The 12,787-nt window shown below is 37.9% G+C and overlaps 1 protein-coding gene across 2 annotated transcripts in view; it reads left to right on the top strand.

Moving 5' to 3' along the window:
- MND1 (meiotic nuclear divisions 1) overlaps positions 1 to 2,740 on the top strand; it is a 45,432-nt gene extending 42,692 nt beyond the window's left edge. The window contains exon 8 of one of the 2 annotated variants that reach the window (XM_067551871.1): positions 2,477 to 2,740. In XM_067551871.1, coding sequence (XP_067407972.1) covers positions 2,477 to 2,583 — 107 coding nt within the window. In that variant the 3' untranslated portion in view covers positions 2,584 to 2,740. The remainder of the gene's footprint in view (positions 1 to 2,476) is intronic. The other variant, XM_067551870.1, reaches the window with a different exon arrangement.
- Positions 2,741 to 12,787: the final 10,047 nt, after the last annotated feature.

The following is a 12,787-nucleotide window of genomic DNA, read 5'->3' as shown; positions in this document are numbered from 1 at the left end:
GATTTCATTAGCCGGAGTCCCTTAATGTTAGTGATGTGGTTGGCACTGGTATACTTTTTAAAAGTCACCGTAAATCACATGAATTATTTTCTGAATTTAATCTTAATTTTAAATTTTTTGAAAGTTAGTCTTTGTTTGAAATTTACAGTACTATATAGAGGGTTGGTGGTGCTGGCATGCATGCAGATGCTAATGTGTATGTGGAATGATAAAGTAATTCTTGCTCAGTGTCATAGATGCGATCTATATTCTGTTACAGTTTTGAATATGGTTATTTCACTGTGTTCTTATGGAAATATTGTACCCATTTTTCCCCTCCCTTTTGCTCTGCTGATGATTTGTGTTACATATTGCCCTTTTGCAGAGCAAACAATGTGTGTTTTCATTTCAGAATTTTAATTAGTGAGACTATTGTGTTTGTAAATTACATTTATTCAGAATTTGACCCTATTTTCTGGCTACTATGTGAATAGCCCAATCTTCTCTAGGAACAGAGAGTGGTAGGTGATAAATTGTATTCCATTTTTTTTAGAAAAAAATCTTTTAATGATGATTTCTTGTCTTTGAACAGGATTGTTGTCCTTACTGCTCCATTGTGAAATAGGAAAAAATATTTATTTTAAAAAATAATCTCTGTCTGGGTATTGAGTGTTATCAAGACATTCATTTGTGAGATGTTTCAGAGATTGCACTTTGCTATCTAATCTGTAAACCTGGTTCCAAGTTGTAGCATATCTGTGCTCAATAGCAATTTTATAATCAAATGTCTGTTGGTAAAAACTTGATTTCAAAGATACATAGTCATAGAGGAGCTTAATAGATAATTCCCCCTACCCTAAACCTAAACAATTGTGTAATTACAGAGATAGCATAACAATCAAATAATTAGTTTTATATTAATCTAAGATGTAATGTAAAATTAAACCAACTGAATACAGGTAATTATGATAAAATACAATAAATTAATACTAAAAAAGAACAGCTTATCAAAGCATAGGTATTTCTAAGTGCCATTTTAATTTTTTCCAAATTTTTCAAACTAAATCCATATTATGCAAAAGAAAAAGAACTGTCTTACTTTGTTGTAAGTAAAATAATGACTTTAGCAGAGAGCAGATTTATTACTAATTCTAAAATTCCCTCACATAGACTAGCACCACGTTCTTTGATGTTAAAATACATGTGCTAAAGAATTAAATAATGTTGACTCTAGGAGTTTACTTAAAACTATAAATAGGGAAAAGCCTTGCACATGTATCTTTGTTTGCTACTTTGACAATATATGCATTTCCTACATTACAGTATTTTACCATGTTTGTTCACCGTTGTCTTCAGTCAAGTTAGATGATACAGCAGACCAGGACTAAGCAGTCAACATGTGGCAGGACAAATCATGTTCAGTTTCACGTCAGCTAACTTACTCAATTGTGCAGTAGCAGTGGGAGAATGTATTCAGAATGACTTTTCAAAAGATCACTAGTTAAACTAGTCTTCTGACTAGTGCCCCACTGGTGGCCTTCTGGAAAGTCACCCAAAATATACTGCTTCTGGGGACTGTATTGGGAGCTGTGAAGTGGCTACCCTCAGGGCATTGCAGTTCTAATTTTTTAGAACAGCACATTGCAGGTACATAGCAAAACTTGCAAAGGTTGTAAACATGATTCAGGGTGGATATACTGAACTCTTTACCTTGACACCAGAGCAGTGCAACTGGCTCAGTTACAAACTGTTGGCTTTTTAGTGTACACACAGCTCTAAAATGACTGGAAATCAAGTATTATGACAACATCATAAGAACCAACAGACAGTTGGGCAGCTGAGAGGAGATTCTTTATCAGACTGCTTGAAACACTTCAGTTTGGTTTTGTTACATCTATTGAACTTCAGTGATTAACACTTTGTTTTAACAAATTAAACTGTGAGTGTTCACAGAAAATACACATCTTTGGGACATTCATCAGGTCCTCAGGCAGAAATCAGATTTGACATTGCTAATATTTCTTGTGTGAAAACAATCAGATAAGAATATATATATATTTTTTTTAAAAATACACACCTTTTCAAGCTTCTGTTCATAAACCTTTGAAGAAACCCAAAAATAACTGTACAAGCCCAATTTTTTCTAATCTTTTAAGTAATTTTAACTATACAGAATAAAATAACTGCAGAATTTATAATTAAAGACATCATAGTGACTAACAACTCATTTTGAGCATAATTTTACGCACACCTTTTTACCAATCCTATTTGCCTCATTAGCATTTGTAGCAGGGCTCAGTTATTCCTAAAAGGAGAATAAGCATTTGACGACTCCTTTCCTCTCTTAACCCTACCTAGTAAATTATATTCAGAAACTTAGCAGCTCTGCTTTTTTGGATGTTTCCAGAGGTGGTGAAGAGTTTACAGTAGTGAAGAATCTAGTGCCCCCCTTCCCTTTCTGCTTGTGAATTGAAACATTTCTTCATTCTGTTCACAGATAATATCTTTGCAATAAAATCTTGGGCTAAACGGAAATTTGGATTTGAAGAGAACAGAATTGACAAAAGTTTTGGGATTCCTGAAGACTTTGACTATATTGATTAATGTGTTACTGACACAAGTGTATATAGCTTATTTAATATTGCTCAGCTGACATCTTGTCTGTATGTTTCTTTTCAAAACAAAAAAAAAATCCCTTATATTAGTTGCACTTTTAATTAATATTAATAAAAAGTAAAAAAAAAAATATATTGTCTGTTTGTTTTTCCCCCTTTACTTCCTGAATTCTAAATCACCTAGTACCAGGGTGAGACGGCTTAAATATCAGGGAAGGCTATGGAGGCTAGTTGTAATAAGGTCATAGTCTTCATGTTTCTGGTTGCTTGTCATAAGAATCAGGAGTCCTCCAGTCATAGGGAGTCAAAATCTCCAAGGAATTCCCATCTAGGCAAGTTCATCAGTTTGAATCTGCCAAAGAGTCTGTGGAATGGGAGTACACTTGAGGACTCAGAAGGGAGGAGGTTTCCACTGATCTGGATGAGGACAAACCATGCTAGTCGTCCATTATCTATCAAGCAAAGCGGTATTGACCCATCAGTCACATACTCTCTAGTAGACACAAAGCTGGTATTGAGTTTGCCATCAAAACAAGAAGTTTATGGATTTCCCAAGGGTGTGAATGATAGATTCATGCTAATGAGACTCCCACTCTTTTGGGGAAAAGATGTGCAACTATCATCGGCGCCTGTGCACTCACCATGACCAACCCAGATGTGATCAATGACAAATTTAACAAAGACCTGGGGTCCCTTATCGCAGAAGTGCCAAAGGCAGACAAGTTCATTCTCCTTGGTGACTTCAGTACTAGAGTTGGCACAGATTACTAGGCATGACTAGGTGTGATTGGGGAAAAAATGACCTCGGGAAATGCAACAGTAACGGGCTCCTCATGCAGAGGAAATGCGCTGAACAGGACCTCCTCATCACCAATACAGTCTTCTGCCTGCCAAACCGTAACAGCGGCATCCAGCACCCTTGGTTCCATCACATGTAAACATCAAGAATGGTTTGATGAAAACGATACTGATATAGGGAGGCTATTGAACAAGAAACATCGGCTCCACAAGCCCTGTTTAGGAGACAGCACTTCAGCATCTAAAGCAGCATTCAACAACATCAAGAGGACTGTCCAGCGCAACCTTAGAGAGAAGGCTGAGCAACAAGGCAAATGAGATTCAGTCCTGTGCTGACAGGCATGATATGAAGAACTTCTATGGTGCTCTGAGGACAATCTATGGGCCGTGGTCATCAGGAACATATCCAATACTGAATGCTGATGGCATCACACTGTTCACTGACAAAGAAAAGATACTGCAAAGGTGGGCAGAACACTTTAACAACATCCTCAATCAACAATCATCTATTAGTGAGGAGGCAATTGATTGACTGTCCCTGATAGATAGCAACATATCTCTTGCTGATCCCCCAATGCTGACTGAAACTGTGAAAGTGATTGACCTGGTGTCAAACGGTAAAGCACCTGGAGCAGCAGAAGTCTATATAAGGCTGGAGACTTATATATGGCTTTGAAACTGACTGAATTTTTCCAGTCAATGTAGACTCAAGGAATATATTCCAGGAGTACAAGGATGTATCCATCATTCACTTGTACAAGTGGAAAGGTAACAGACAATCCTGCAATAACTATTGGGGCTTTTCCTTGTTAATAGCCAGCAAAATTCTCACCAGAATTCTGGTGAATCGCTTCATGCAACACATTGAACAAGGGGTCTTGCTGGAAATTCAGTGTGGTTTTAGGAAAGGTCATGGGACCATAGACATGTTTGCAGATCATCAACTTCAGGAGAAATGTCTGGAACAGAAATCCAACTGTATATGACTTTCATTGACTGACAAAAGCATTTGATACAGTCGGGAGGGCCTTTGGAAGATCATGGCAAAATTTGGTTGCCCAGAGAAATTCATCTCAGTGGTTCAGCAATTCTATTTGCTCCTTCAAACATGATGGTTAATGGGCTATGCAGTGCCAGTGGTGATCTCTGCAATTATTGCAGGTTGCATCAGGCGCAAAGAAGTACAAAAGGCCCAAGTTCAGTTGATTTGAAAATTCCATCGATGGATGCTGATTTTTTTTGGCCATCTCTTGCATCCTGCAAGTGCAACAATAATTGGGTCTCATTTACATCCCAGGTGTATTTTTGATAGAAAATAGAGAACACAGTGGACATTTGCACCAATTTCTGCAGCACAAATAGTGACCTAGAGGCACAAACTTTTTAAACATCATACTAAGTCATTATAAATCACCCAGACACACATTAATAAGCGTTATAGCAGGTTCTGCAAGTTCCCGATTCTGCCACAATCTGAGCCAAAAAGTTACTGGTGTCTCCCCAAAACTTTGAGTATAATCAGAGAAAATGTCAATGTTGTGTGAAACGGTATGTTGTCAGTGACAGGGCCCTGTAGTTGAAAATCTGATTGGATTCTGTTTTGAGGGAGGATCACCTTGGAAAGATCATCCTTTGTTTCAGCCAGTTCCTTTTTTGTGTGTTTCTGGGCAGGTTATCCACAGAGGAGCCTAGTGGGACTAAATCAGATGTTAGTTCCACTCAGGGATTAGTAGTGTATACCCTCTAGTGTCTGAGGCGCTTGCAGTCATGTGATTTTTCTGGCTTGGTGTGTTATTTCCCTAGAGAGAGGCTCTATTACACCTGCCCCTGAGGTCTCTGCCAATTTTTTTGGTCTTTGTGTGCGTGTGCGTGTGTGTGGTTTTCTCCCTGTTGCTCTGTGGAAAATTTGGACCAACTGGGCAAAGCAGACTACAGTGAAATACAGAAATGGACTTAAATTGAAGTGTGGGCAAAAGCACAAAGTAAACAAACTGGGAAAAATATTTCAGTTGTTTTAACTTTAGGAGTTATAAGCGACAAGATAGGTGGTAAATTTTCAGACAGAAGTAAGATTTTTAAATTGACAATGTCACTTTAATCTGGGGATTAATTAAGGTTAACTGGGGAAGGAATAAATATACATTTTTCCTACTCCTTGTTTAAGGGCTCTTCATCAGCTCTACATTCTAAAATATTTGATTTTATTATTAATTGTAATTACTATGTAACCCGTTGTGTATTAATTATGTTGAGCCAAATTCATTCTTGGTATAAGGACAGTTGACTTGAATGGAGTTGCATTTGCTTTCATCAGGCTTGGACATAGGCCAATAAGTGTCCATGCTATCGATCATAACTAAATGATGCGAAAACTAAGTGATGAGACACAGTTCGAGTGCATAGGGCTCTGAGTAGGTCTCGTTTTTCTTGGATTTTGTGTTGTGCTGTGGGACACTGAGAGATTGAGGTATTTTTCTTATCAGCTCTTTATTGAATTTATCTGAAAGGTGACAACTGCCAAAATTTGATGTAAAACTGGTCTCTGCTGCTAACCCTAAGTGGTTTCACAGTTGTTTGGTATAATTCCAATTAAGAACACTTATCTGCCACACAAATGATGGCTCAAATGGCCTATGTTTACTACAGCAGTGCTTCCCAAACTGTGAGCCAGGGCTCCCTTGGGAGTCTCAGAGGGTTCACGGAGGAGCTATGAGTGTTTGGGGAAAAGAATTTGATATTCCTGTTTTTTGGGGTTTTATTTCCCCTAATTAAGTGACTATTCAACTAGGCTAAGAAATCACGAACATCTTGTCCTGCTGCTGCGGCTGCTGCCCCCGAGACTTAGAGTCTCTCTGTGCCCTCCACTTCTACAGGGGGCCCACAGCAAAGGGACTTGCTGCTAAATGTTTACCCCTGCCTAAGACCCCCTGCTTGAGCAGATGGCACAGAGAGGCTCCTGGTGCCAGCCACAGTGGCACTAGCAGATAGGGGCTGAGGGAGACACTGGTGCATTTTATTTTTCTAATGAACAAGTTTTAACAAGTGCTAAGCCTACATGTAGCAAACATGAATCTGAAGAAATTATTATTTTAATAAAGTTAAACAGAATATGCAGAACAGTAGACAATATGATGATAGTTACATTATATTTGGGGTTTTGTGTCTTGATACACATTTGGAGTTGGTCCTGCTTTGAGCAGGGGGTTAGACTAGATTGACCTCCTGAGGTCCCTTCCGACCCTAATAGTCTATGATTCTGTATTACTGTGAGAAGTCGATAGCCACAATTTGCCATTTGTTTGGAAGTGTTAGTAAATGAAAATATGGACCCAGGGGAAACGACTGAGACATTTGAGAACCAAACACTTGAAATTTGTAAACAAGAGCTGTGTTTTTTCCTTCAAAAACAAGAAAAAATAAAGCAGAAAAAAACACAGGCAAGTCTAAAGAAGCAACTGCTTCTCAAAAAGCCTTAGAAGCATCTTACATTGTGGCCATATGAATTGCAAAATGCAAACAAGCACATGCCATTGGTGAGACCCTGCTACTTCTAGCAGCAATAGACGTGTATAGAACTATGACTGGGGAACAAGCAGTCATAGCACTGACAATATTCCTCTGTCAAATAATACCATTTGTTGACGCATTGATGACCTTGCAGAAACATCGAGAACCAGCTGTCAGAACAAGTTAAGAAAAGTCAGTGTTTTGCACTGCAGCTTGACGAATCCGCGGACAGAGCCAACGTGACTCAACTTCTGTGTTTTGAGAGATTTGTCAAAGCAGGTAAAATAGGCGAAGAACTTTTATTTTTTCAAAGAAATCCCAACCCGAACAACTGCTGAGGAAATGTTCACAAGCCTCAACAAATTCATAGTGGAGGAAGGTCTTAACTGGGCTTTGTATGTGGGGCTGCACACTGCTGTGGGAGCATCCAGGCCCAGAAATAACAGTGCGGTTGCAGCACAGATAATTAGGGCTCACTGCAAAATTCATCACCAAGCTTTGGTATTGAAGAAATTGCAACCTGAAGTATATGAGGCCCTCAACGTTGTTATTAAGTTTGTTAATTTTATAAAATGCCAGGCTGTGAACACGCATTGTTTTAGTCTACTGGGTGAAGAGATGGGATCTGACCACACTCAGCTTTTGTTTTATAGTGAACTCAGGTGGCCGTCACATGGGAAAGTGTTGCATGTCTTTGAATTGGGTGATGAAATTAGAACGTTCTTCCCTGGGAAAACAGACCTTGCAGATTATATGTGTAATGTGGACTTCTTGACTATGCTAGTTTACCTGGTGGACATATTTGGCAAATTTAATGCACTGAACATCAAGGTGGGAATACAAATATTATAGATATGAAAGAGAAAATTGAGGGATTCATGAAGAAGCTTTGTCTTTGAAGATGCCACACTGAAAAGGGACACAGTGAAAGTGAAACGCTATTAAAGATCAAATATTAATACATTTGTCTGAGTTGTATTCTCATTTTGATGAATATTTGCCTGGAGTTGAATATGAATCTCCAGGTACCAACTGGATTCCAAACTTGTTCTCAGTAACGATTGATTCTATTCCAACCTTAAGTATTTTGGTGCAAGAAAATCTCTTAAAACTTAAGTGATCTCACACACAAGACCAAATTTTCAAATCTAACAAACTAGGAATTCTGGCTTTGTTAAAGGAGAGTACAAAGAACTCAGTGATGAAGCTATGAAAGTGCTGCTTCCATTCACTTCCAGTTGGCTCTTTGAGTCTTGGTTTCCAGCGCTGATTTCTATGAAAAATAAAAATAATTTAAACTTAGTGCCAGATGTTAAATTGTCTTCCATCACAGATTTCACCACACATTGTGCAGCTATTCAGTTAGAAACAAGCCTGTTCTTCTCACTAAAATCTTAGGCTATGTCCAAACACATCAAAAAATCCAACAAGACAGAATCTTTAGCCAGGTTCTTTACTTATTCAGGAACACATTAATATACAATGTAGTACATTGACAAATTACTGTAAATTGCATTATTAAAAAAAAAATTCAAATAGTTTTAGAAACCCAGATTAGATCAGATTATATATATAATTAAACAAACTGTGTATTTGAATAAAGTCACAAGACTGTCCAAACTCATGTGTCTCTCTTGAATCTGTCATGAGTCACTTTAAAAAAAAAAAAAAAAAAAAAAAAAGGGTATTCAGTTGTGAGAAGTCATGAAGCTTTAAAATATCTGTAAGGGGGAGACACAATATTAAAATATTTGGGAACCATGGCATGAAGGGATATTGAAGTTACTTATCTTTACAGTAGTCTAGTGTGAACACACCAGTGCCCTTACTTCACCAAAAAGTTTTGATGCATCCACACTGTTTGTAGCTATTGTTGTGCAAGGACTTTCTGGGACACCTGAAGCTGCTATCTCATAATGCCTAGGACAGTTGCTGGGAACTGAGACTTTTGACTAATTTTGGTGGTTGGGGTAATTTCCAAATTCAAGAAGGAAATTAGGAAGTTCAACAGAATGGATGCAACCCACAATGCTTTGTGGTTTCTTGTCTGGTGAGGCTGGGGGAAATCTTTACAGATTGCATCAGTTTAGCTGTATTTGAGATAAGAGCTTGCTCTGAATCTGGCATTACAACCAGTACATATTAAATACCAAGGACAGTTGTTGTGTGCAGTAGCATGCAAATCTTTGTTCAAGTGCAAGCTTGAGAAGTTCCTAGCAAAGTAGTTTGCAATACTTTTTTTTATAGATACAGTAGTGGAAAGAATGTGGATAGATAGTTACAGGCAGCGTGAGTCCTGTTTCTAGCCTACTATTGAACATGACAAAGCTGTGGAGGTAGAGAAGAAAGGAGAAAGCATATCACTCAGCTTGCTCATGCCCCAATATGGGATGAAATGTGTGACAAAGACCCAAAATAAGGGGGACAAATTATTCATGCAGGAAACTAAAATGCTCATTTCTTTAGTGCAAGTAACTTGTTTTCTATGATCTGTATTTCTGATAAAAGTAACTTCCAATAATAAAAATCAATCAACAACCTCTTGGGATGAATGGGGACAAATTTATACCTCTCACTTGTCCCAAGCTGCTTGCAGGCTTGAGGTAATACCGTGTCTGTTCACATTTGGGGGCTTTCCCCCTCACCCCCCCCCCCTCAAAAAAAAAAAAAAGGAAAGGAAAAAAAGGTTTTGGACTATATCTCATTGTATTATTAATAAAAATGAGTACAAGTAGCCAGTTGCAATCCTGAATTCAGTGAGGACTGAGTTAGATTCCTTGAGGTTTTCTAATAGAATATCTAGGATTTTTTAAACAGTTTAACATAAAAGGAAAGTCAAAAAGAGGCTCACAACTGCAGTCACCCTTGTGGTTCTGTCACGGCTGTACTGTGTACAAGTCTTCCTCGCCTTTTTTTTTTTTTTTTTTTTATTGCACTGTAGGTTTTTTTGCCCATATAAGGTAAATATTCTGAGCCACTGTAGCAGACTCAGGAGGTCAAGCCCTTACTGTGATTCAGGTTTAAAATTAAACAGCTATTGGTGCTATTAAAAACACTATTGGTGCTAACATATAAGACGCAAATATGTTTTTATTAGTGCTTATAATCACTTTTACATAATAATGTTGGGCCCCGCCTTTCAAGGCAAGGTGCAGTGACAAGTAATTAGTGCAAAAGGAGATACAGACTTAGAGTAAACCTACTACTTCAGATTGAGTTTGAGCAGACTGAGGCAAAACCAGGCACAGGATACATTTATTTAAAGTTGCTCCGTGTTCTCCAGCTAAAAATGTTGTCTTGCCATGTTGTCTGTGAAATCATTTGTGTTTCTGCAGGTTTTCTTTTAAGCATATTACGCAGAGGCTTTGCACAGCACTGAGCTTGAATTTTGCAGTTCTTACACAGGTAACCTTCCCCACAACATGCATCAAAATATTCTAGTCCAAGGGATTTGCCTGAGTAAGGACAACAGGGCTGGATACTGTGACCTAAATACATGTTTAGGTCAATGTATTCGTTTCCTTTTCTATTTTTATCGTCAGTAATACATCTACTGTGATGTATCTGTAGATGTCAAAGTCCTTTACAAAGCTTGCATAATACTCCTCATTTTACAGATGGGGAAACCGAGGCACAGAGCAGCATGACTTGTCCCCAGTCATGTGGTGAATCCATAGCAGAGTTGGAAACAAAGCCCACGAGAAAATTATGGCTCATTCTTCAGAGAGGCAAAGGCCACCCATCCCAGCATGGATGCTTTGCTGAGGGTATTCTTATGGAGTTTTCTGCCCCCAAGTATTTCTAAGAATGGAGATGTACAGACCACATATTACTTTCATTATTATGTAGTAATTTTGTAGCACTGTAAGTTTACACAGGGTTTTACCAACAGTCCCACAGAGTATACCAGGAGTATACCATCCAGAAGTAGCTCATTTGCTCAGCTTGTACAGGTATATGGTCTTATGTTAAATCTCTCACAAGCTACTGGATTCTGCAGAGTTTGTAGGTAGCTGCTATTATGACTAGCTGAGTATAATATTCCCTCAAATATTCATGAGTTCAAGGGATTGTGCCATTAGAAGCGGCACCCTTGCTTCTTTCTCTCTTCCATCTCTTCTTCCTAATTCTGCCTCCCCCCCCCTTTTCTTTCCCTTCTACCTTTCCCCTCCTCCCTCATTTTGTTCTCTCTTCCCTTTCTCTCTGTTTTACTTAATGGAGATTATATATCGTCAGTAGGCTGAAGCAGCAACATTGAATTCAGTAGAAATGATAGTGAAACACAAAGACCAGTCCATAGAAAATACAGAAATAAAATTAGCCTCTTAAAATTGTAGGTACAGAAGGTTATATGTTATGAAGGTAAGAGAGATCAGCTAGAAACTTGGTAAATCAGGGCACATCTATGAAAGCAGCTGATAAAACAAATATACATACTCGCTGTTCTGTGCAAGGTCTCTTAAAAGTCTTGAAATGCTCCCTTAACAAACTACCATAATCTTTTCATTGCAGATAAAGCAATGACATGCTGAACAAATACTATAAGGTAGAACTGGTCAGAATTATTTTCCTACCGAATTCCCCACCTTCTTCCCCCATGCTGAAAGTTGAGGTGCATCTCTTTCTAAGTTTCTTAATAGCTGAAACTGTTCATCGGCCTACTTGTTTCCTAGGTACTTCTGTGGTAGCTGAACATCTGTGCAGTTTTGAAGACTGGGTAAAAGGTGAGATTTTTTTTGTATAGTGATGCAAGAGTTGTTTTTCCATTTCATAGAGTATCTTGTAGGATAACGCAGTTTTTAATGAAAGACATAGTGTTTGTTGCTTGCAGTCTCTATTTTTTATTTCAAAACTATAGACTAATACCTCAGCCCTACAAGCCATGCAAAATATCAACATTAGATATTCTGTTCACATTCACATTAGAGTTCTGGATTTGCTTTTTTAAGGCAAATGAAGGATGATTATGTAGTTTATTTTCCTTCAGAAATTTCAGTCAAGAACTTTCCTTATCTGTTGCACGATTGTGATTCACTGTACTTTGTAAAAAGGAATTACCTGAATTATAGAAAAACTTTTGGGTAGGTGAAGGATATTTGGTAAGCATAATAAATAACTTTTCTGTGTGCTTATTTGCAGTTTAAAGTTCATTCTAGGCCAAACAAGAAAGGGAACATTGATTTGTGACATCTGAGTATAGAAGAAAATTTCTATAGTGCTTGAGAAACTGAGAAAACATCTAGGTTTTATAATACGTTTGTATCTTACCCAACAGGATACGGTCATTGGTATCAAATCTGTATGGGAAAGGAATCTGGAATATAATTTTGAGGAGAAGATTGGTGTAAAATTCTTAGAGGCACCTTTATAGTTTTCGGTTTGTGGAAAACAGAGCTCAGAAGCTTTATTTACTCCTTCCGTCGATGCAGTGGTTCCACTTGGAGATTGAGGACATTAATCACCAATGTAAAAAGCAACTGCACAGTCTGTTCCATCTCTGGCAAAGTGGTGATATCAAGAGCTTTTAATCAAATTAGCAATTTTATGCACAGGTTTTTGCATCTTACCCAAATGATGCATGTATTGTGAGAGTTTATTCAATGACCAATCTGACTTAGGGTTTCATTCAAACTGTTGTGTTCCTTTCAAATATACGTATTGTGAAAATATTGGTTCATGGACTCTGCTCACCCCCAGGATTGAAGTGGATTAAAATCACACAGTTCTGATTAACGTTAGCTTTATTCAAAATTTTGATTACTGAAGCTTTTAAACCTTCTGTTTTGTTTTTCAAATCTAGAGTCTATTTTGTTTTGAATAAATGTATAAATCATTGCAAGATGATTTTGGGGGGGAGGAAATCTACTGGGAACACAGTGCACGTCTAA

Source organism: Emydura macquarii, unplaced genomic scaffold (assembly GCF_026122565.2).
Source record: "Emydura macquarii macquarii isolate MOO-44397 ecotype Brisbane River unplaced genomic scaffold, CSIRO-AGI_Emac_v2 contig_1363, whole genome shotgun sequence".
Lineage (NCBI taxonomy): Eukaryota > Metazoa > Chordata > Testudines > Chelidae > Emydura > Emydura macquarii.
Note: the sequence above shows the minus strand (reverse complement) of the source record. Positions and strands in the feature narration are given on the sequence as shown.